General features: G+C 46.1%; 2 protein-coding genes across 2 annotated transcripts in view; both read left to right on the top strand.

Moving 5' to 3' along the window:
• Positions 1–3,665: 3,665 nt before the first annotated feature.
• LOC140410839 (splicing factor 3B subunit 5) lies at positions 3,666–4,054 on the top strand. The gene has a single exon (XM_072499579.1). The coding sequence runs from the start codon at positions 3,748–3,750 to the stop codon at positions 4,006–4,008; it is 261 nt and encodes an 86-aa protein (XP_072355680.1). The 5' UTR covers positions 3,666–3,747; the 3' UTR covers positions 4,009–4,054.
• Positions 4,055–15,229: 11,175 nt separating this feature from the next.
• LOC140428127 (zinc finger protein PLAG1-like) overlaps positions 15,230–26,160 on the top strand; it is a 169,123-nt gene continuing 158,192 nt past the window's right edge. The window contains exon 1 of the mRNA XM_072514230.1: positions 15,230–15,296. The gene's annotated coding sequence lies outside the window, so the exon portion shown is untranslated. The remainder of the gene's footprint in view (positions 15,297–26,160) is intronic.

Here is a 26,160-nt window from a genome sequence, read left to right on the forward strand (position 1 = left end):
CATCAGCCTTGACCAGGAGAAGGCTTTTGACAGAATATCGCACACCTACATGATGGATGTGCTCTCCAAAATGGGGTTTGGGGAGGGAATTCGCAATTGGATCAAACTGCTCTACACAAACATCTATAGCGCAGTCTCAATCAATGGGTGGGAATCAGAAAAGTTCCAGATCAAATCCGGAGTCAGGCAGGGCTGCCCCCTCTCCTCGGCCCTGTTTGTGTGCTGCATAGAACCTTTTGCCAAGTCCATCAGAAAGGATCCGGGTATAAGAGGAGTGATGATCCCAGGCAGTGGAGGCGTGCAAGTCAAGGCCTCCCTGTACATGGACGACGTCGCCGTCTTCTGCTCGGATCCCGCGTCTGTACGCAGGCTGCTGAATGCCTGTGACCAGGTTGAACTGGCCTCGGGAGCCAAGGTAAACCGCGGCAAGAGCGAGGCCATGTTCTTTGGGAACTGGGCCGACCGGTCCTTTGTCCCCTTCACTGTCAGGTCAGATTACCTGAAGGTGCTGGGGATATGGTTCGGAGCGGCTGGGGCGTGCCCCAAAACCTGGGAGGAGCGCATAGCAAAGGTAAGACAGAAACTGGGCTGGTGGGAGCAACGCTCCCTCTCCATTGCGGGCAAAACCCTGGTCATCAGGTGTGAGGCACTCTCGGTGTTACTGCACGTAGCGAAGGTCTGGCCCATAACCCGACCCTACGCCACGGCAGTCACCCGGGCCATCTTCAAATTCATCTGGAGATCCAAGATGGACCGTGTCCGAAGGGACACCATGTACAAACCTCTGGAGAAGGGAGGGCAAAACGTACCCAACGCCTCCCTCATCCTGATGGCCACCTTTGTGTGCAGCTGCATCAAGCTGTGCGTGGACCCCCAGTATGCAAACACCAAGTGTCACTACATACTGAGGTTCTACCTGTCCCCGGTGTTACGCAGGGTGGGCCTGGCCTCATTGCCGCGGAACGCTCCAAGTAGTTGGACCGTGCCGTACCACCTGTCCCTCGTGGAAAAGTTTTTGAAGAAAAACACCTTTGACCACAAGGCAATGAAGCAGTGGTCAGCACGTAATGTCCTCGAGGCCCTCAGGGAAAAGGAGACTGTGGAGGACGTTGGACGGTTCCCTGAGCAGACTGCCAGAGTCATCTGGCAGAACGCCTCATCACCAGAACTTACAAACAAGCACCAAGACCTAGCTTGGCTGGTGGTGAGAAGGGACCTCCTCGTCAGATTCTTCATGTACACCCGAAGGCTCAGCGCCGTTGCACGCTGCCCTCAGAGTGGCTGTGTGGGAAATGAGACGGTCACCCACCTCCTTGTGGAATGTGCCTTTGCAAAGAAGGTCTGGAGAGAGATGCAGTGGTATTTGTCAAGGTTCATCCCAAGCAGCTCTGTGACACAGGACTCTGTGCTCTACAGACTGTTTCCAGGGACACACACCGAGACAAACATCAACTGCTGCTGGAAGGTCATCAACTCGGTGAAAGACGCTCTTTGGTCTGCCCGGAACTTGCTGATCTTCCAGTGCAAAGAGCTGTCCTCGACCGAGTGTTGCAGGCTGGCACATTCCAAGGTCCAGGACTACGTGCTGAGGGACGCACTCAAGCTTGGGGCAGCTGCCGCCAAGGCGCAATGGGGAAAGACCACTGTGTAAGGTCTTACCAGCAAATGTACACCGAGGGGCGGGTAACAGTGTAAACCCTCCTCGGTCTGGGCCACCAACACTCCAACGTATAAAAGAAACATGACAATGTAAATGTTTAAGAAGGAATTGTAACGTAAAGAGCGATATGTGTGTAATGTTCTCAAAATTGAATGGAAGAAAGTCAAGGGAATGTGTAACTCTGATGGAAATGTACATTCAAGACAATTCGAAATGTTCTGTCATGTTTATGATAGATTTTATGAATAAAGTTTTTTTTTTGAAAAAAAAAACTGGTTTCCAAACATGGATCAGGTCAGCCTGGTCTGTGTTAGGGTTGTTGGGCTCAGGGCATGGGGGTACCCTGGCAATCCTGATGCCACCTTGGCACCCTGGCAATGCCCAGGTGGCATTGACAGGTTTTCAGTGCCAAGGTGCCCAGGTGATCTCTTACCTGTGCCAGGGAATGGGTCTGGGGCATGCCATTCCATTATGAGGTGGGGTGCAGGGTGTTCCTAGTCTAGGCCCGAAAAAGAAGCAGCCTGTTTAATAACAGGGTCATTCTTGGCATTGCAAGCACCAGGAAACACCCCACTAAACGCACCCAAAACGTGACTCAGTATCTTTTTAAAATAAATTTAGAGTGCCCAATTCATTTTTCCAAATAAGGGGCAATTTAGCGCGGCCAATCCACCTACCCTGCACATCTTTGTGTTGTGGGGGCGAAACCCGCGCAAACACGGGGAGAATGTGCAAACGCCACATGGACTTAAGGGGCTGAATGGCTCACTGGGGTATCACTAGGAGTAGCTGAGAAAAACAGTAAAGATGATTTCAGCGGAAACTAAATATGTGGGAGAATTGGCCATGTGAGACGTTGAGGGGTAGCTGAAGATCTGTTTGGTGGATAACACAGACCTGTTGGGCCGAATGGCCTGTCCTGTGCTAAGATTCAATGTAACAATGAAAAGACATTGAAAATACAGATCTATTTTTTGGGGGGGCTCACTATCGCCTTCTCAAGGGTAATTAGAGATGAACGACAAATACATGGCCTTGCCCGAGACGATCACACGGCATGAAAGAATAATAAGAAAATATAAGATAGCATTGCAAATCAGCAGGAATCTTTTCAGAATCACAATCTAAATTTGACTGGAGATACTGATCAAGGACTATTATGGGTGGAACAGTAGCACAGTGGTTAGCACTGTTGCTTCACAGCACAGGGTCCCAGGTTCGATTCCCGGCTTGGGTCACTGACTGTGCGGAGTCTGCATAGCGTTGTCTGCGTGGGTTTCCTCCGGGCGCTCCGGTTTCCTCCCACAAGTCCTGATAAACGTGCTGTTTCCTCCCACAAGTCCTGATAAACGTGCTGTTAGGTAATTTGGACATTCTGAATTATCCCTCTGTGTACCTTAACAAGCGCCGGAACGTGGTGACGAGGGGCTTTTCACAGTAACTTCATTGCAGTGCTCATGTAATAATAATAATCACTTATTGTCACAAGTAGGTTTCAATGAAGTTACTGTGAAAAGCCCCTAGTCGCCACATTCCGACGCCTGTTCGGGGAGGCCGGTACAGGAATTGAACCCGCGCTCTGGCATTGTTCTGCATTTCTGCCCACTGTACTAAACCATCCCCTTATAAGCCTACTTGTGACAATAAAGATTATTATTATTTGAAGCTCTTGCCAGCAGAGAAAAGTAAGGGGGAATTGGTTGAGGGAGAAGGCATTGTGTTGCAGTTCCTCACAGCGACAGTCCTCCAGCATAGGTGGCGCTGAGCATGGCCGGAGAAGACAGCGTTGCCAACGCGCCTGCGTACGAATAGAATTTAGTTTAATGCTTCGAAATTGTCTCATTTGCCAATTATAATTATTTCCTGTTAAAATCAATTACGTTGCCGTGGACATTTTGGGAAGATTGGCTTCAGTCGGGTGGGTGATTTTCCAATGTGGCTGTGACCAGGGTGAGGGCGGCCATGTTGGGTGAGGGCGGTGAGGGCGGCCATGTTGGGTGAGGGCGGCCATGTTGGGTGAGGACGGCCATCTTGGCGCGCGGGGCCGGCTGGCGGTTGCCATTTGAATCCTGAGCCGGGGCAGCGCCATGACGGACCGCTACAACATCCACAGCCAGCTGGAGCATCTCCAGTCCAAGTACATCGGCACCGGGCACGCCGACACCACCAAGTGGGAGTGGCTGGTCAACCAGCACCGCGACTCGTACGCCTCCTACATGGGCCACTTCGACCTGCTCAACTACTTCGCCGTGGCCGAGAATGAGACCAAGGCCCGGGTCCGCTTCAACCTCATGGAGAAAATGCTGCAGCCCTGCGGACCCCCGCCAGACAAGCCCGAGGAGGCCTGAGGGCGGGCAGCGGAGTGTGGGGAGGGGGTGGTCCGGGGTAATGAGGGGAGGGAGGGGCATGAAGGTATAAGGGTGGTGGTATATGGATGAAGGGTGGGGGTATGGGGTATATGAGTGAAGGGTGGGGGTATGGGGTATATGGGTGAAGGGTGGGGGTATGGGGTATATGGGTGAAGGGTGGGGGTATGGGGTATATGGGTGAAGGGTGGGGGTATGGGGTATATGGGTGAAGGGTGGGGGTATATGAGTGAAGGATGGGGTATATGAGTGAAGGATGGGGTATATGGGTGAAGGGTGGGTGTATGGGGTATATGAGTGAAGGATGGGGGTATGGGGTATATGGGTGAAGGGTGGGGGTATGGGGTATATGAGTGAAGGATGGGGTATATGGGTGAAGGGTGGGGGTATGGGGTATATGAGTGAAGGATGGGGTATATGGGTGAAGGGTGGGGGTATATGAGTGAAGGATGGGGTATATGAGTGAAGGATGTGGTATATGGGTGAAGGGTGGGGGTATGGGGTATATGAGTGAAGGATGGGGGTATGGGGTATATGAGTGAAGGATGGGGGTATGGGGTATATGAGTGAAGGGTGGGGGTATGAGGGGTATATGGGTGAAGGGTGGGGTATGGGGTATATGAGTGAAGGGTGGGGGTATGAGGTATATGAGTGAAGGATGTGGGTATAGGTGAAGAATGGGGGTATATGGGTGAAGGATGGGCATAGTGAGGGGTATACCAGTGTGTTATGTATATGGGTGAAGCAAGGGGTATATGAGGGGTATCTGGAGATGCGTAAGGGGTACAGGTGGGGGATAGGGTATATGGGTGTAGATGAGCATATGGGTGAAGGGAGGAATACACAGGGATAGAGAGGTATGGATATCGGGGAGGAATGATTCGGGTACAGACGATAGAAATAGAGTTTGATGGAGGAAGAATGTCTCATCGACAACAATCTTCACCCCCTTCAAAAAAAAAACTGGGACTCGGTGGGGGGGGGGGGGGGGGTGGGTGGATTTCTCCATCAATGTGATTCTGGCTCTGTGTCAGCAGCCATGGACTCAACCAACCCCAACTCAAGCAGTAATCCAGGTGGTGTACCCTGCCCACTCCAGATGACCTGGTGATCCACTTCTGCTCTTGATCCCCAATTTGTCAGGTGATACTTCAGCCACAAAATGTCTGCATCCTCTATCGTGCCACAGTCAGCCAAGGAATCTGTCCAATCCACAACCATCCAAGCAAGGTGTCCACCTTGCACCTGCAATTTCAGAGTCTCCGCTTGCCTCAAGAGTTCTGCCATCTGAAGGACTTGCATTTGATATACAGAAATGTTACTTGTTTGAGATAGCTGAAGCTTCACAACAGTAGATGACTTTTCTGTGCAGTGCAGTGAATTTGTAATGATCACAAGCAGCAGCTAAGCCTATTGCAAATGTAGCCAATTGACTTGTTCTCACAAGTGGCATCATTGTCAGCCTGTTCACGGATGATACATTTCACCGTTTCATGATGGTCCAAAGCTCCTCTCCAGTGAAATGTGATTCAAACTCGCTTTGGCAACATAACCTCAAATTAGCAGCCAGGGATGGAAATCTTACAAAAACTATCTGCCTCTCAGCATAAAGGGAAGGTTTCCACACCAGCTGATCAAGAATAAGATTTCATCCTGGCTTTGATCACTGGGAAATTTCTAATGATACTGAAACCTGAGCCCATGTTGGTGTGAAGATCTTGAAAGAACCCTCGAGGGGAATTCCAAAAATATCGGATGCCCATACAAAAAAGCATCCATGGCTGAATTGCCCCATAAATGGTGTAAGACAACATGGGAAAACTACACACCTACCGAGAAGCTGCTGAGCTCTCTCCAGCAGTGAACTTCACAAAGGCCCTTTAAGTTGGCAACAGCTTGTTTGAATGAAGGAAACAGAAAAGTGCCTTAAAACCCACAAATCTTAACAATATCCTCTAAGCAAAACTGTCTGCCAGCATGACGTCATTTGTGCTTTTTATTCGAGGAGCATCAGTCTGGTTTCAACTTGGAAATGAAGACAACTTATTGAGTGAATTTTTCCATTCCTCCCCCTAACAATTGATGATTTAACAGACAATCTTCAATGGATTTTGCGTGCAAAGTGGGTTATGTTCCAGCAGTACTTGGTCAACCAGACTCAAAAAATCATTGACCCTGACCAGGACGTTGAGAAAATCTCTGAGATTTTGGACCTATTTTATGTTGCTAATTTACAATGTGACAAGTCTGTTTTTGGCAAATTGGTTTTCGCTGTGATTCTACAAATTGTATTTTGTGAAAGGCTGGGTTTAAACTGGAGAAAGTTGAGAACTGTGTATTACTCATGGTGTATCACTGCACTGATCTGTGAGTTTTTAATGCTTCAGTTATTTTGACCTTGTTTTCATTACTCTGAAATATGACAACAAATGTTTAGTTAGTGAGATTATAGTCAAAGAACCTTGAATTTACAGAATCTGCAGTAAAGGAGAATTTATCTGTCTATAGAAAACAAAATACAGAAGGAATAAAAACACGTATTTGTACCTGCATAATCTACCTTGCGATTTCGATCCTTTCTCAATTCAAGTTTAATCAGTTCAATTGTTTGAGTCTTTCCTTCTGGTTTTAATTATATGTTGGAATTATCTTCATCATATCTCCAATGCATCAGTGACCCTAGTAAAATCTCCTTAATCCACTCAGGGTTACAGTATCTTGTCTTTAAACCAATGTTGGCAACAACTTCATGTTAATCCACATTTGAAGCTTAAATTTTCTGGTTTTAGTGTTCCAGCAAGTCATATAACTAGAGAAAGAAGGGGGGGGGCGACATGTAGGGAAAGATTTTAAAGGGAAATGACAAGACAATAGATCAAGGTAGCAATGACCTTCCTTCCATCATAGGTCAAAAGTGGGGATGTTTGCAGATGAGTGTGTGATATTCCGCACCATTTATGACTCAATATCCAGGGATGGGCTGACAAATGGCAAGTAACAATAATGTCACGCAATTGTCAGGCAATGATCATCTCCAACAAGATAGGATCTAACCATTGTCCCTTGACATTCAATGGCATTAGCATCGCTGAATCCCGCACTTTCAATATCTTGGGGTTACCATTCACCAGAAACTGAATTGGATGAGCCATATAAATACTGTGGCTACAAGCAAAGGCTAGGAATCCTGCGGCGAGTAATTCACCTCCTGACCCCAAAAACCTGTCCATCTACAAGGCACTAGTCAGGAGTGTAATGGAATACCCTCCACTTGATTGGATGAGTGCAGCTCCAACAACACTCAAGCTCAAAGCCATCCAGCACAAGGCAGCCCCGCTTGATTTCTCCCTCCTTCCACAAACATTCAATCCCTCCACCATCAACAGTGGCAGCATGTGCACCAACCACAGGATGCACTGCAAGAACTCACCAAGGTTCCTTAGGAAGCACCTTCCAAACCCACGACCACCATCGAGAAGAACAAGAACAGCAGATACCTGGGAAACCCACCACCTGGAGATTTCCCTCCACATGTCACCCCCCTGATCTGGAAAAATATCGCCGTTCCTTTGCTGTCAGAGTCAAAATCCTGGAAGTCCCTCCCTAACAGCACAGTGGGTGCATCTACACCTCCGGGATTGCAATGGTTCAAGAAGGCAGCTCACTACCACCTTCTGAAGGGCAACTAGGGATGGGCAATAAATACTGGCCTAACCAATGATGCCCACATCCCATAAACAAATTTTTAAAAAGGTAATGATAATCGGGCGGAAAGGGACAGTGATTACGAACAAGTGTGCCAGCAGTTAGGACCAGACTTTATAAAAGCAGTAAAGGAATGACCTAGTCATAGAGATGTGGCTCCAAGAAACCCGAAGCTAAGGCCTGAATATCCAAAGGTATGTGACATTTACAAAGCTGTGAAAAGGTGGTGATGTGGCTCTTGTTAATTAAAGAGGGCATTAGTACTGTAGTGAAAGATAACCTTTGTTCTAAAGATCAAGATGTGAAATTAATGGGACATAAAATAGTTAACTCTCCTGGACCAGATGATCTACATCCCAGAGTTTTGAAAGAGGTGGCTATAGAGATAGTAGATGCATTGACAGTCATCTTTCAAAATTCTGGGGGCGGCATGTGGCGCAGTGGTTAGCACTGTGCATGCGGCGCTGAGGACCTGGGTCGAATCCCGGCCCTGGGTCACTGTCCGTGTGGAGTTTGCACATTCTCCCCATGTCTGCGTGGGTTTCACCCCCACAACCCAAATATGTGCAGGTTAGGTGGATTGGCCACACTAAATTGCCCCTTAATTGGAAAAAAAAATAATTGGGTACTCTGAATTTATTTTAATAAAGAGTTTCAGCTGCCGAAAGGGAATGGGTTCTGGTACTTATAGCTTAGGAATTTTGTGGGGAAGAGCTGGACTCGTTTCCATGGTTACCACCCCCTTCGCTGCTGGAAAAGATCTTTTCTGAGAATTCTGTAGATTCTGGAATGGTTCCTGCGGTTTGGAAGGTAGCAAATGTCACCCCACTATTTGTGAAGAGAGAGAAAAAAGGAACTACAGATCTATTAGCCTGATATCAGAAGTAGGGAAATGCTAGGGTCTATAAAAAGGATGTGATAACAGGGCATTTAGAAAATAATGATAGCATTGGGCAGAGTCAACATGGATTTGTGAAAGGGAAATCCTGTTTAACAAACCTATTTGGGTTTTTTTGAGGATGTAACTAGCTGAATAGATAAGGGGGACCACTGGATGTGGTATATTTAGATTTTCAGAAAGCTTTTGGTAAGATCCCATGCAAAAGGTTGGTTAACAAATTGAGAGAACATGGAATTGGGGCGATAATCTATCCTTGTGACTGAAGGAACAGTGAATCGGGTGATAAATTTCTGCTACTTAGTGGATTTCCAACACTTGGATTTTGGAATTCCGCCAATCTAAAATTGTCTCTGTCTTTCACCTCCTCCGTAATCTGAATGGGGCTGAACAGTTGCAAATGCAAGCGTCAGAGCAGGAAAATGATACAGATCTGCTCCTCCAATGACATTTGATGTCGCCCACGCTTGCTGCTCCAGTTCCTGTAATCACAGGTTCCCTGCTTTACACTCACTGCTCCTCCAGAGACAGAATCTATGATTGAAGGAGCAGGAGAGAGGGGATTGGAGAAGCTGGACTGGGGCAGATATTCTGGCTAGCCTTGTTGCTGCCATGCAGTAGAGCTTTGGCTGAATTATCACCAATCATTTTGATCAGATGCGTGACGGCCAGTCCGACTTCCTCAAGCAAGAAGCTGAATTGAAAAAGAAACCCAGAGCAGTGGCCGGGAGCGGAATCTTCACTTGCTCCTCTGCTGCTGCCGCCTCCAACGTTGCCAAAGCCGGAAGGTGGGAGTCTTAGCCCGGAGAATCGCCGCCAGTAACAAGACCGAGAGCAGGCCTTGGAAAGCCACCTATACCAGAATGCATTCATGGGCAGCAGGGTTCCTGTATTGGGCTCGTCATTGCCCTGTTCAATGAGAACCTGGCCTGGGATCGTCATAGTAATATTGGGGAACCTTCTCTGAGTTTAAGGGTATCCCGTGCACCATCGTTTGAGCACAGTACTATAATGGGCCAAGTGATATTCAAAATTGTGTGAGGGATTATGTACTATTGGAGAATATGGATACCTTCATTGCCACAATGTTACATCAAGCTGACACTTCAATGTGTTAAATCTAGAATAATGCAGCACTGAATAAGTCACGGTCAATCAAGTCAGCGAGAAGCTGGGAACGGCCTAACTTGTGGCTAGTGGATAGGTTACTAGGCCTCTGGGATCTTGACTGCTACCTTTAAGTGAATCAACATGTCGTGATGATGGTGGAGGGGAAGAAATGAAATGAGAAATGCTCAAAATGCAGAAATTCATTTGGTCTGTTACTAACTTTCATAAACCGCTTCTTATACCGGTCTTATGATAATCTTTATTAGTGTCACACGTAGGCTTGCATTAACACTGCAATGAAGTTACTGTGAAAATCCCTTCGTCGCCACACTCCGGCGCCTGTTCGGGTACACCGAGGGAGAATTCAGAATGTCCATTTCACCTAACCAGCCCGCCTTTCAGGACTAGTGGGGTGAAACCCGAGCACCCGGAGGAAACCCACGCAGACACGGAGAACGTGCAGACTCCGCACAGGCAGTGACCCAAGCCGGGAATCGAACCTAGACCCTGGAGCTGTGAAGCAACAGTGATAACCACTGTGCTACCATGTCACCCTTCTGTTTCATTACGCCAAATAATTTGAATTTGAGATGAATCTGATTGTAGTTATTGTTCAAAATTGTAATTAGAATCCAAATGTGAGAGAAAACACCGAGGAATTAAGGAAGAATTATCCTCATGTTAATTGCTTTGAATGACAGACTGAATCACCTTGTCTTCATATCTGATGAACAGAGACTTTTCAGTTAACAACCTTAGTTCATGGACAGTGACACCTTTCCCCCTTCCTGAAGCCTCTCTCCATGATGTATATAGTCCAACAAGATCACGTTCTGTTGTATGTACAGACTGCACCCTGTATTTCATATACTAACTGCATGAAAAGCTGGAATGTTAGGTCACATTGGTGATTTTTCTCTTTACTCTTCCATTGGATGGTGTCTGTTCCGGGCTGGCTGGCATTTGTTTCGTTTTTATAAATGTAGAGTTCCCAATTCATTTTTCCCCAATTAAGGGCCAATTTAGTGTGGCCAATCCACCTACCCTGCACATCTTTGGGTTGTGGGGGCGAAACCCACGCAAACACGGGGAGAATGTGCAAACTCCACACGGACAGTGACCCAAAGCCGGGATCGAACCTGGGACCTCAGCGCCGTGAGGGAACAGGGCTAACCCACTGCGCCACCGTGCTGCCCTCCGGCTGGCATTTGTTAACCATCCCTAATTGCCCTGGAACTGAATGGCTTGCTGGGCCATTTCAGAGGGCAGTCAAGAATGTTGCTTTGAATCTGGAGTCAGACGAGGTAAGGACAGCAGATTTCCTTCCCTAAAGGGCATTAGGTGAGTTTTTAACAATAATAGTTTTGTGATCACCATGACTGAGACTAGCTTTTATATTCCAGTCTTTCTCCTTTAATAATTGAACTCAATTTCCACCAATGCAGGATTTGAACACAGGACCTCAGAGTATTAATCTGGGCCTCTGGAGTAGTGTTCCAGTGGCATTACTGGAATGGCAACCCCATCTCCCCATTTTATTTGGTCTACAGTTTTGTCAGTGATAGAAGATAAACAAAGAGATAACTGACGTTTCCACCCACTTGAAGTCTAATATTTTGCCTATTTGAAGTTGCCCAGAAACGTTTGCATTTCACGACAGATCACGAAAAGTGCTGTAACTTCCGAGCTCCTCACACAGCAACTTTGACACTTTGTGGTTCAATGTATATGATTCCTCAGTCACAACAATTTTTTTGTCTTTGGATACTCATCCCTGGTGATTATTTAATTAAGGAATGAGAATGGTTATTCCTTGGTTCAGTGGGTAACACTCTTACCTCACAACCCCGTCGGCAGATTGTTGGTACGAACCCAACTCCAGGGAATTGAGCAGCAAATCCAGGCTTAAACACCCTGTGCAATACTGAGAGAGTGCTGCACTGTCAGAGGTGACGTTTATTGAGACATAAAACGTATGCCACATTTTTCCACTCAAGCAGAAATACAAGATCCCATTACATTCTGTTTTGGTACGCCCATTAATTTTACTTTGAGATGAATTTGTGCAAACCACACGGGCAGTGACCCAGGACAGGGACCAAACCCAGGTCCTCGGCAGTGCCAACCACCACCACTGTGCCACCTTGAATTTGATCTTAGTTATTGTTGGAAATTATATTTAGAATCCAAGTGTGAGAGAACAAAACTCTGGTGCGGCCGCATTTGGAGTATTGCGTGCAATTCTGGTCGCTGCATTATAGGAAGGATGTGGAAGCATTGGAAAGTATGCAGAGTAGATTTACCAGAATGTTGCCTGGTATAGAGGGAAGATCTTATGAGGAAAGGCTGAGGGACTTGAGGCTGTTGTCGTTAGAGAGAAGAAGGTTAAGAGGTGACTTAATTGAGGCATACAAGATGATCAGAGGATTGGATAGGGTGGACAGTGAGAGCCTTTTTCCTCGGATGGTGATGTCTAGCACGAGGGGACATAGCTTTAAATTGAGGGGAGATAGATGTAAGACAGATGTCAGAGGTAGGTTCTTTACTCAGAGAGTAGTAAGGGCGTGGAATGCCCTGCCTGCAACAATAGTGGACTCGCCACCGCTAAGGGCATTCAAATGGTTATTGGATAGACATATGGACGATAAGGGAATAGTGTAGATGGGCTTTAGAGTGGTTTCACGGGTCGGCGCAACACCGAGGGCCGAAGGGCCTGTACTGCGCTGTAATGTTCTATGTTCTAAAACACCAAGAAACTAAGGAAGAATTGTATCATCCCAACGTTCAAAGCAATGTTGATTGCTTTGAAGACAGACTGAATCGTTATGTCTTCATATCTGATGATGTGGAGATGCCTGCGCTGGACTGGAGTGGGCACCTGAATAAGTCTTACAACACCAGGTTAAAGTCCAACAGGTTTGTTTCAAATCACTAGCTTTCGGAGCACTGCTCCTTCATCACCAGCAAAGCTTCCTGGTGTTCAGGCCAACCCCTAACCAATTTCCATTGGCAATTCTGTCTTGGTGATTTTTGAATCAGTGTTGCATGCTTCGCACGGCTACAGTCCTTATTTACACCAACATTTTCTCAATAAACATAAAATATCCACCTATCCTTATCAATTGCTTTTCCAAATCCGAAATGCATGTATCATTTTCCCAAGTGTTGAGCGATGCAATGTTAAACACTTTTGACTGGGGCAGCCTATTCTACATTCCTAAAGCTACAGAAGGAGGAGTTCCCTCTAACTCTTAAATCAGCAGATCCGAAAACAAGTTTTAATACTTGTAATCTCTAATCCTTTACTCATCAGACATCATTCATAAAATGATAGTGCGAGAACAAATGGCAGCGAGGGATTGGTTTGAATTTACCCAATAATCTCACTCAAATTAACTTCAGGAGTTTGGCAGCTCGGAAGTGAGGGGATAATTATGTTGTAAATGGTTCATGATGCACTGTGGAATTCAATGTGAGTTCTGAGCATAGATAATAGATGACCTGGAATTAATTACAGATGTGAATGTGGACATGGATTTGGCTCGTTTTAGGGTCACACATGGGCTTAATAGAGCTGCCACAAGTATACAGGCAAGCAGACCCCGCTGCACAACTCCAATTTATTCATCCAAATCTCCAGATAACATCAACCACTCCCTCAGTAAACGAAGGTCGCTTCAGCAAGATCCCAGAGAGAGACTGACAGCCATGGAACACTGTACGAACTGTTGGGAAACGGACAAAATAGAACTTGTCTGTGACAATAAAGCCATGCCAAAGAATTCAAATAACCTGGGGGTTCTCCTTAATAAAGAAGAAACAGCAGACCAATGGCGTGCAACCTATCCAGAAACATGTTCACAAGTTAATGAACCCTGACCAATCAGCCTGTACTCCTAGTTAGGGGAAATCGGTAAAATGAAATTAATAAATTAAGAAACCAAATAAAATGGCAGCCCCTTAAAGGAATACTGCACCAAACAAAATCAAATTCCAACGAAAACTTGAATCATTAAAACAAAAGGTGATTACAGAGGTTGATAAAACACCCAGTCCCCACGGTGCCCACCAAGCACGGAACGCCACGATTGAGGCAGTTAACACCTCGTACTCGCTCCCCAAGGACACCCGGTGGCTGTGGATGAGAGGCAGACAGTTGGGCTGGATGACCTCGATTGCCTGCTGCTTGGACCTGTTGATAGCCAGCTTAGCAAGGCACAGGAGGAGGTTCATGAGGAGGTTAACGCGGAGGTCCTCCTCCCTCCCTGCCCCTCTCTCCACCAGGTTCCCAAAGGTCAGGAGCACGGGACTGAAATGCAAACAGAACCTGAAGGTTTTACAGGAAGCTAAAATGGGGGGTGCAGCATATAACAATATGATAGATGATCACTAGGTGGCAACACTAACAGGACCTATAAAAGGAATTTCCCGCTCTTTCTTTAGTTACTGTGTGTGGGGAACAGCTAGAGTGAAGATGTGACCAGATCAGAGTGCAGTTTATTATCATAATTGTTCGATTAATCCAATCTTACTTATTTGTTTTACTAATCAAAGTATTAAAGTGAAAGAACTCACAAGGTTATTATTATATTACTCAATAAATAATTTGTCATCATCTGGAAGACTTCGACTGTTTATCAGCAGAATTCAATACGACTCGACAAGATAAAAGAGCAATATTTATATTGCGATTCAGTAATATAACAGCATACCAGTTCAAAAAGGGTCAAAACCCCACTCATTCGCCACCCACCACGTCCCCAATCCTGGTCAGCCCGGTGGGGTCCTCATGTGGAGGTATCGCTGCATGGTCGCCACCTGGGTGTGAAGGCACACTAGCGCCAGACTGCCCTCCCTAAGCACCCTCCCTAAGTGCCCTCCCTAAGCATGCGCTTCAGAACCTCAACAGCGACCCAGTGCAGTCTGGGTCGCTGTTGAGTTTGATTAATCCATCACATTGCCGCAGGTCTGAAGTCAAATATAATCCAGACCAGCTAAGGGCAGCAGATTTCCTTTCCTAAAGTTTTACAATAATCTAGTAGTTTCACGTTCACTATTCCTGCCTTTTATGCCAGATTTGTTTCATTGAATTGAAATTCCTCAGCTGCCCTGGTGGGATTTGATCCATGAAGTAACAACCAAGATGCTCCTGTACCAATATGCTATCCGACCATTTATCTCGTTGGCACTTCCTGAACCCTGTTCTTCTCCAAAATAGTGCCACGGGGCCTTTGACACTCGTGCGAGAGAGCAGGCAGGGCAGACTTGTCTCAGTTAACATCTGATCTGAAGGACAGCACTTCCAGCAGTGCAGCACACCCTCAATCCCGCACTGGAGGTGCCAGCCTGTGAATGGCCACTGTGAGAAACCATTCAAACCAGACACCATTGTGACGCATGGAGATGATGTCATCATGTACAGAGATTCATCACGGTTTGAGAGACAATGGAGGGGCTGGGGGGGGATATGAAAATGTGCTCTGTATCCCAGTTGCTTTGAGGCTGCTCCAGACGGAAAGGCTAACGCCCTGTACAGGCCCTGGCGACACTCACTGAGGTAAGTGGGCCAAGATACAGAATACCAGGCAGTGATCAGACCGGCTATAAATCAGGCTCTGTGGCACAAAACCAGTGGTGTGGCCAATGTAGGTTTGGGGGCTGAAGTTTCTGGAAAGCGTACAAAGTTACAAACTTCTGATTCAGTGGCGAGAGTGTTGCCATGTGAAATGAAATGAAAATCGCTTATTGTCACAAGTAGGCTTCAAATGAAGTTACTGTGAAAAGCCCCTAGTCGCCACATTCCGGCACCTGTTCGGGGAGGCTGGTACAAAGAACAAAACAAAGAACAAAGAAATGTACAGCACAGGAACAGGCCCTTCGGCCCTCCAAGCCCGTGCCGACCATACTGCCCGACTAAACTACAATCTTCTACACTTCCTGGGTCCGTATCCTTCTATTCCCATCCTATTCATATATTTGTCAAGATGCCCCTTAAATGTCCCTATCGTCCCTGCTTCCACTACCTCCTCCGGTAGTGAGTTCCAGGCACCCACTACCCTCTGCGTAAAAAACTTGCCTCGTACATCTACTCTAAACCTTGCCCCTCTCACCTTAAACCTATGCCCCCTAGTAATTGACCCCTCTACCCTGGGGAAAAGCCTCTGACTATCCACTCTGTCTATGCCCCTCATAATTTTGTATACCTCTATCAGGTCGCCCCTCAACCTCCTTCGTTCCAGTGAGAACAAACCAAGTTTATTCAATCGCTCCTCATAGCTTATGCCCTCCATACCAGGCAACATTCTGGTAAATCTCTTCTGCACCCTCTCTAAAGCCTCCACATCCTTCTGGTAGTGTGGCGACCAGAATTGAACACTATACTCCAAGTGTGGCCTAACTAAGGTTCTATACAGCTGCAACATGACTTGCCAATTCTTATACTCAATGCCCCGGCCAATGAAGGCCAGCATGCCGTATGCCTTCTTGACTACCTTCTCCACCTGTGTTGCCCCTTTCAATGACCTGTGGACCTGTACTCCTAGATCTCTTTGACTTTCAATACTCTTGAGGGCTCTACCATTCACTGTATATTCCCTACCTGCATTAGCCCTTCCAAAATGCATTACCTCACATTTGTCCGGATTAAACTCCATCTGCCATCTCTCCGCCCAAGTCTCCAGACAATCTAAATCCTGCTGTATCCTCAGACAGTCCTCATCGCTATCCGCAATTCCACCAACCTTTGTGTCGTCTGCAAACTTACTAATCAGACCAGTTACATTTTCCTCCAAATCATTTATAAATACTACAAACAGCAAAGGTCCCAGCACTGATCCCTGTGGAACACCACTGGTCACAGCCCTCCAATTAGAAAAGCATCCCTCCATTGCTACCCTCTGCCTTCTATGGCATAGCCAGTTCTGTATCCACCTTGCCAGTTCACCCCTGATCCCGTGTGACTTCACCTTTTGTACTAGTCTACCATGAGGGACCTTGTCAAAGGCCTTACTGAAGTCCATATAGACAACATCTACTGCCCTACCTGCATCAATCATCTTAGTGACCTCCTCGAAAAACTCTATCAAGTTAGTGAGACACGACCTCCCCTTCACAAAACCGTGCTGCCTCTCACTAATACGTCCATTTGCTTCCAAATGGGAGTAGATCCTGTCTCGAAGAATTCTCTCCAGTAATTTCCCTACCACTGAAGTAAGGCTCACCGGCCTGTAGTTCCCGGGATTATCCTTGCTACCCTTCTTAAACAGAGGAACAACATTGGCTATTCTCCAGTCCTCCGGGACATCCCCTGAAGACAGCGAGGATCCAAAGATTTCTGTCAAGGCCTCAGCAATTTCCTCTCCAGCCTCCTTCAGTATTCTGGGGTAGATCCCATTAGGCCCTGGGGACTTATCTACCTTAATATTTTTTAAGACACCCAACACCTCGTCTTTTTGGATCACAATGTGACCCAGGCTATCTACACCCCCTTCTCCAGACTCAACATCTACCAATTCCTTCTCTTTGGTGAATACTGATGCAAAGTATTCATTTAGTACCTCGCCCATTTCCTCTGGCTCCACACATAGATTCCCTTGCCTATCCTTCAGTGGGCCAACCCTTTCCCTGGCTACCCTCTTGCTTTTTATGTACGTGTAAAAAGCCTTGGGATTTTCCTTAACCCTATTTGCCAATGACTTTTCATGACCCCTTCTAGCCCTCCTGACTCCTTGCTTAAGTTCCTTCCTACTTTCCTTATATGCCACACAGGCTTCGTCTGTTCCCAGCCTTTTAGCCCTGACAAATGCCTCCTTTTTCTTTTTGACGAGGCCTACAATATCACTCGTCATCCAAGGTTCCCGAAAATTGCCGTATTTATCTTTCTTCCTCACAGGAACATGCCGGTCCTGTATTCCTTTCAACTGACACTTGAAAGCCTCCCACATGTCAGATGTTGATTTGCCCTCAAACATCCGCCCCCAATCTATGTTCTTCAGTTCCCGCCTTATATTGTTATAATTAGCCTTCCCCCAATTTAGCACATTCATCCTCGGACCACTCTTATCCTTGTCCACCAGTACTTTAAAACTTACTGAATTGTGGTCACTGTTACCGAAATGCTCCCCTACTGAAACATCTACCACCTGGCCGGGCTCATTCCCCAATACCAGGTCCAGTACCGCCCCTTCCCTAGTTGGACTGTTTACATATTGTTTTAAGAAGCCCTCCTGGATGCTCCTTACAAACTCCGCCCCGTCTAAGCCCCTGGCACTAAGTGAGTCCCAGTCAATATTGGGGAAGTTGAAGTCTCCCATCACCACAACCCTGTTGTTTTTACTCTTTTCCAAAATCTGTCTACCTATCTGCTCCTCTATCTCCCGCTGGCTGTTGGGAGGCCTGTAGTATACCCCCAACATTGTGACTGCACCCTTCTTATTCCTGATCTCTACCCATATAGCCTCACTGCCCTCTGAGGTGTCCTCTCGCAGTATAGCTGTGATATTCTCCCGAACAAGTAGCGCAACTCCGCCTCCCCTTTTACATCCCCCTCTATCCCGCCTGAAACATCTAAATCCTGGAACGTTTAGCTGCCAATCCTGCCCTTCCCTCAACCAGGCCTCTGTAATGGCAACAACATCATAGTTCCAAGTAGTAATCCAAGCTCTAAATTCATCTGCCTTACCCGTAATGCTCCTTGCATTAAAACATATGCACTTCAGGCCACCAGACCCGCTGTGTTCAGCAACTTTTCCCCGTCTGCTCTGCCTCAGAGCCACACTGTCCCTATTCCCTAGTTCTCCCTCAATGCTCTCACCTTCTGACCTATTGCTCCCGTGCCCACCCCCCTGCCATACTAGTTTAAACCCTCCTCGTGTGACACTAGCAAACCTCGCGGCCAGGATATTTATGCCTCTCCGGTTTAGATGCAACCCGTCCATCTTATACAGGTCACACCTGCCCCGGAAGAGCTCCCAGTGGTCCAGATAATGGAAACCCTCCCTCCTACACCAGCTGTTTAGCCACGTGTTTATCTGCTCTATCTTCCTATTTCTAGCCTCACTGGCACGTGGCACAGGGAGTAATCCCGAGATTACAACCCTCGAGGTCCTGTCTTTTAACTTTCTGCCTAGCTCCCTGAACTCCTGCTGCAGGACCTCATGCCCCTTCCTGCCTATGTCGTTAGTACCAATATGTACAACGACCTCTGCCTGTTTGCCCTCCCCCTTCAGGATTCCCTCTACCCGTTCGGAGACATCCTGGACCCTGGCACCAGGGAGGCAACATACCATCCTGGAATCTCTTTCACGTCCACAGAAGCGCCTATCTGTGCCCCTGACTATAGAGTCCCCTATTACTATTACTCTTCTGCGCTTTGACCCTCCCTTCTGAACATCAGAGCCAGCCGTGGTGCCACTGCTCTGGCTGCTGCTGTTTTCCCCTGATAGGCTATCCCCCCCGACAGTATCCAAAGAGGTATATCTGTTCGAGAGGGGGACAACCACAGGGGATTCCTGCACTGACTGCCTGCCCTTTCTGGTGGTCACCCATTTCTCTGCCTGCACCTTGGGTGTGACCACATTTACATAACTGCGATCTATGACGCTTTCCGCCACCTGCATGCTCCTAAGTGCATCCAATTGCTGCTCCAACCGAACCATGCGGTCTGTGAGGAGCTCCAGTTGGGTGCACTTTCTGCAAATGAAGCCATCCGGGACGCTGGAAACCTCCCGGACCTGCCACATCTCACAGTCAGAGCACAGCACCCCTCTAACTGACATTGCGTCAATTAATTAAAATTAAAATTTGTCTTTTTTTTAAATACTTTTTTTTTAAATTTCAAAGTTACTGTCAACTATCTGTTTCCTAGCACTAGATTTCTAATAGAAATGCGATAGCTAACTATAATACTCTCCGATCTCTGACTTAGATATCCTCTAAATTATAATTAAGTTATTATGTTTAATTAGTTCCCAAATACTCAAATTTTTTTAAAATTTAGGTTCGAATCCCAACCAGCCACTCTGGCCACAGCTTTTCTGAAATGTCACTTCAGTTTCCCCCCCGACACACACAATTTGAAAAAAGGTATAAAAGTAAAAATAAGTAAAAATCACTTACTTACCTTCTGAGTGTCTTAGATGTTCTCAGGTTCTCTCGCTGACACGGGAATCAAACCGTGCTGCTGGCCTGACTTGGTCTGCTTTCAAAGCCAGCGATTTAGCCCAGTGTGCTAAACCAGCCCCTTCCACCAATGGTGAACCACCAATGATGCCTGATGCTCAGTTCCTGAGTACTGCAGGCTAATACTGTCCTGGCTGGATATGCTTGGGTTTTACCACTCACAAAGTGACAGCAGAACTGTGCACCCTGGGGATATATAAATGTCTTGGAATTTAGTAACACGGTTATATAGTTACAGCATTCAAAACATTTGGGCAGCACGGTAGCCATAGTGGGTTAGCACTGTGGCTTCACAGCGCCAGGGTCCCAGGTTCAATTCCCTGCTGGGTCACTGTCTGTGCGGAGTCTGCACGTTCTCCCCGTGTCTGCATGGGTTTCCTCCGGTTGGTGCTTTTGGATTGGATTTGTTTATTGTCACGTGTACCGATGTGAGAAATGAACATTTTGTATTGATTTTACATGTATAAACTCTGGTTCACAATTAAGATGTCACCAATGAGGCCTGATGGGAAAATTAACATGTCAAGTTCTGAGTAAGCTATAGTGAGCGAGTTGTTGTAACTATGTACAAGGCTGACCTTCGGGGAAGAACGGGATGTACAATAACAGAAATTGCTAAGCAAGGGGGAAGATAGCAGGTGCAAGCAGGGGGCCTCATTCTTATCTTTAACTGATGGTCCAAGGATATACCAGGAGCGGACAGAAATCACTATGCAAGGGGGAGGCCAAATAAGGGATCACTGATCACTGATAAGCCCTTTCTATAGTTTGTGGGATGTGTTTCTCACGGATTGTTTCTCACGGATTGTATTTTCATGGATTGTATATCACAAAGTGATGCTGTGTGAATTCTGTGTGTCTGCTATTGCTTACTGGAGGCACCCGCTCTTGCAAGCTCGATAATAAATACGTCTTCAGAATTTGACTAAGTGTAAATTATTAAAAGGTGAGCGGTGTTTCTCACAATTGGGGGCTCGTGGCCGGGATAGTTTTCATTGATCGAGGGGGGCGGCTCAAGAGGAACCGAGAAGACGCGTCCCGTTATTTAAACGGTCTCGTACTTCATCTTGAGTAGTCACCCACGGTCAACTGAACACGTTCCTAGGGTAGTCATTCTGAAGAAGCAACTAACGGATTATAGCGGCAGGCACGCCGTGAGGGAAAGTCAGGCAACTCTGTGCACGGAGCAAGGTAAGAAAAACGGCTTTTAAGTATTACCTTGTTAACTTGGGTTTGTATCTAGACATCCGCAAGGGCGGGTTGATGATATAAGGACTCTGGAGTTTATATCTAGACATCCGTATAAGTGTATGGGCGGATTGATGATATAAGTACTTTCAGGATTGTGATTGTTTTGACAGACCGGTCATAACTAGACACTTTACTTAGAAATAAGTGGAAGTTGAGTACATCACAATGGGAAGTAAAAACTCCAAACAAGGAGACGGCGCCGATAAGAGAATCCCTAAGAATATCCCACCAGAAAGTCCAGTGGGTCGGATGTTAGTGAATTGGGATTCTGAGAGTTATACAAAAAATAAGGACAGGAAAACAATGATAAAATTTTGTTGCTTCATATGGGTAAAAGAAGCAATCGTAAACCCCTCAGTCTTTTGGCCGAAATACGGTTCCGACGAAGACTGGGTGTGCCAAATTTTGAATATATATGTCAATGATAAAAGACCCTGTTCCGATAAAGAAGTAAGTTGACTTCCCAGCAGGAACGCCACCCGAATATATCCATTAATCCCACAGGGCGAAGACGTTCCCACAGCCCCTCTTAAACAAGGGGACGTCCTAGATAATTTGCCACCCCATTATAAGAATAAGTCAAACGACAAGGACTCGCCAAATGACCAACAAATGAATAAAGGCAAATCAGAGAAAGTCCCTGAAGAAGAAGGAGAGAGTCAAATGATATTAAGATCCACAAAAGGACAGATAAAGGAACCAGAAATAACGAAACTGAACCCCCTTCGGGAAGTCCCGATTGGAGATGGAGATGTAGGATTTGTAAATTCTCCTTTAAATTCAGGAGAAGTCAGAGCATTCAAAAAATAAATGAAAACGTTAATGGAAGACCCCTTAGGACTGGCGGAACAATTCGATCAGTTCTTAGGTCCTAATATATACACATGGACCGAATTAATGTCCATTATGAGTATCCTATTCATGGGGAAGAAAGGGGTATGATTAGAAGAGCAGGCATGGGACTGTGGGAGAATAAACACCCGCCAGGGGGAAGCGATAAAGAGCGAGAGAGAGAGACAGGCAGAGAGAGAGAGAGAAAGAGACAGAGAGAGACAGAGAGAGAGAGGCAGAGAGAGAGAGATACAGAGAGAGAGAGAGAGAGACAGGCAGAGAGAGAGAGAGAAAGAGACAGAGAGAGACAGAGAGAGAGAGGCAGAGAGAGAGAGATACAGAGAGAGAGAGAGAGAGACAGGCAGAGAGAGAGAGATACAGAGAGAGAGAGACAGAGAGAGAGATACAGACAGAGAGATACAGAGAGACAGAGAGAGAAAGAGACAGAGAGAGACAGAGAGAGAGGCAGAGAGAGAGACAGAGACAGAGAGAGAGATACAGACAGAGCGATACAGAGAGAGAAAGAGACAGAGAGAGAGAGACAGGCAGAGAGAGAGAGATACAGAGAGAGACAGACAGAGATACAGAGAGAGAAGGAGACAGAGAGAGACAGAGAGACAGAGAGAGACAGAGAGAGAGAGAGAGAGACAGAGAAGGCTGCAACATGCCTGGAGTCACTGTTTCAATACAGAGAGAGAGAGAGACAGTTTGTTACAGAGAAGGCTGCAAATACTGAACTACCACCCATGGGAAGGCTGAAATAAGCTTACCCTACAACCACCGCCACCGCAGGCGGAGTCTCTAAAATCATTCGGGAGCAAATAGTTCCCCGATACGGGTTGGTAGAAAATATAGACTCGGACAGGGGAAGTCACTTTACCTCTAAGGTCTTATCAACCGCAGGGTCAGTTCCCCGTCTGGCAAGTTCCCAATATAGCATACAATCCTGCCAACCGCAGGGGCCCAACAACCAGGCATTTCAAAATAATTATTATCATTAATAAATTAATCAAATTTGATACTACTGATTCAGTAACATTTCAATAATAGTATTTCAGCTCAAATTCATCGACTGGGAGTAAAAGTTGGATTGCCGCCAAATTCCCGTTATCAAATGTCCTTGAATGATCTGTTCTTTTTAATCAAAGTTGTTTTGGTTTTTTTAAGACCAGCTTGCACATCATTTTAACTTTTAATTTCCAGGCTAATTCTAAACATTTATTTTAAAATATCAAACACAATAACTTATTAAACATATAGATTTTCTGTAGATGAATTTGTCGATTCTATTAAAGAAGGCACTACTAGAAGTTTGGAGATAAATTGGGACTTCCACACTCCTTGGCACCCCCCCTCATCGGGACGGGTGGAAAGGATGAATCAAACCCTTAAAAATCATTTGTCAAGAATAATACTAGAAACTAGGCTCCCCTGGACAAAATGCTTACCGATAGCCCTTCTAAGAATCCGAACGGCTCCAAGAAAAGATTTGGGGTTGTCCCCATACGAAATGTTGTTCGGATTGCCATACCTTGGAACAATGGGGGAATTGCCCATTGCAGAATGTAAAGATATCTATGTAAAGAAATATATACTGGCACTGTTCCTCATTATCATTCCTCAGGAGACGGGGACTGCTAGAGCAGACACCTCCCCTTGAATTCGCAGTCCACAAATTTAAACCAGGAGATTGGGTACTGGTGAAATCGTGGAAGGAAACCAAGCTTCAACCCACTTGGGACGGACCGTTCCTGGTTTTGTTAACCACAGAGACTGCCATACGAACCGCGGAAAAAGGTTGGACTCTTTACAGCAGAACGAAGGGTCCCGTGAAATCACCACCTGAACAGGAACAATGGCATGTGGAGGCCACTGAGGAACCATTAAAGATAAGGTTGAAAAGACACTAAATCCTGAACTGTTCAATAATATGACGAAACTACAGCTAAAATGGACTATACAATGTATAATAATATTAATGATGTGGGAGTTCGGAATCGGTCGTATGGTTACAGTGACAATCTCAGAAAGTCGGTACCCTCAGGTAATACGGACTGATCTATGCACCCTCATAGACTGCGAGTCAGCGGGGAATGGAAAGGAGTTTAGGGTAGATGCTCTTCATTATTACCGAGGGGGGATGATTACTGAGATGGAGGGTTGGCTGAAAAGGTTCTGCCAATTGCCCAGAGGGGCACCACCGGTCATATCCATTCACCAGATTAATGGAAATTCCCCCTCAACGTGCAAGGCTGGAACTTGTAACCCCGTACACATCACCGTAAAACACACGGCCTGGATCGAGACAGGCAATAGGGTTTGTTCACTTAGACATGAGATTTTCGGGGTAAAAACGAGAAATAGCGAGACTGAATGCTGCTTCCGTATCTCATTAGACCAGGGAGCAACTCCCACTAACGGAACTAGGAACGACAAGACGGAGAAAGGACAGGGAGTCAAATTATTGAAGTAAAAGATTTAGAGAAAGCCTTTGAGATAGAAACCGGCTATGAGGAACAGAATGTGTGGATTGAGTGGGTGAGGTATTCGGCCCAGACGCTGAAGAAAGACAATTGTTATGCTTGCGCATCAGGTAGACCACAGGCCCATATGGAGCCCTTTCCAATGGGGTGGACAGAAAATAGAGGGAACATGGAATGCATGATGGCCTTGTACCAAGATGCAACAGCCTGGGGCAACAAGACCTGCACTGCCCTATCTCTGATGTTTCCTACTGTTAATGAGAAACTATCAGCAAACCCTCCCTCCTTCTTGGTTACCGTGACGCATCATATATCGTGTATAAGTTGTTCTGATACGGGACTAAGTAAAGACATGGGAGTACTCAAGAATTGTCTTGAGACTAAGAACGTGACCACCCAGGGCAATTACTCATCACTAAAAATACCACGTGCGGATATATGACAACTCGGGGGCAGACACATCCATGACTGGGTGGCTTGAATCAATGTTTGGGAAATGGAAAGGGTTAATTGTATCCATCCTCACCTCCATCATCGTGGTGATAGGAGCATTGGTGGCAATAGGCTGTTGCACCATCACGTGCGTAAGAGGCTTGGTGCAGAGGCTCATCGAAACAGCCTTGACCAAGCAGATGCCATTACCCCTGGGTAAAGAAGGCCAGGATACAATTTGCCTACTAGAAAGAGGGAAGACTGAAGGAGAGGATGGCACCATAAAAAGGGAAGTTGAGAGGATGTTGGACAATTTTGGGGTAGGTTAGAAGAGGCTACAAAGTGTAAAAAGCAACAAGAGTAAAAAGAAAAAAAGGGGGATTTGTGAGAAATGAACATTTTGTGTTGTTTTTACATCTATAAACTCTGGTTCACAATTAAGATGTCAACAATGAGGCCTGATGGGAAAATTAACATGTCAAGTTCTGAGTAAGCTATAGTGAGCGAGTTGTTGTAACTATGCACAAGGCTGACCTTCGGGGAAGAACGGGATGTACAATAACAGAAATTGCTAAGCAAGGGGGAAGATAGCAGGTGCAAGCAAGTCGTTAACCCTTGTAGCGCACGGGTAATCGATCCGTCGGGTGCCATGTTCCAAGGTATGGCAATCCGAACAACATTTCGTATGGGGACAACCCCAAATCTTTTCTTGGAGCCGTTTGGATTCTTAGAAGGGCTATCGGTAAGCATTTTGTCCAGGGGAGCCTAGTTTCTTGTATCATTTTTGACAAATGATTTTTAAGGGTTTGATTCATCCTTTCCACCCGTCCCCGATGAGGGGGGGGGGGGGGGGGGGGGGGATGCCAAGGAGTGTGGAAGTCCCAATTTACCTCCAAACCTCTAGTAGTGCCTTCTTTAATAGAATCGACAAATTCATCTACAGAAAACCTATATGTTTAATAAGTTATTGTGTTTGATATTTTAAAATAAATGTTTAGAATTAGCCTGGAAATTAAAAGTTAAAATGATGTGCAAGCTGGTCTTAAAAAAACCAAAACAACTTTGATTAAAAAGAACAGATCGTTCAAGGACATTTGATAACGGGAATTTGGCGGCAATCCAACTTTTACTCCCAGTCGATGAATTTGAGCTGAAATACTATTATTGAAATGTTACTGAATCAGTAGTATCAAATTTGATTAATTTATTAATTATAATAATTATTTTGAAATGCCTGGTTGTTGG

This window comes from Scyliorhinus torazame, chromosome 1, assembly GCF_047496885.1.
Source record: "Scyliorhinus torazame isolate Kashiwa2021f chromosome 1, sScyTor2.1, whole genome shotgun sequence".
NCBI classification, from domain to species: domain Eukaryota; kingdom Metazoa; phylum Chordata; class Chondrichthyes; order Carcharhiniformes; family Scyliorhinidae; genus Scyliorhinus; species Scyliorhinus torazame.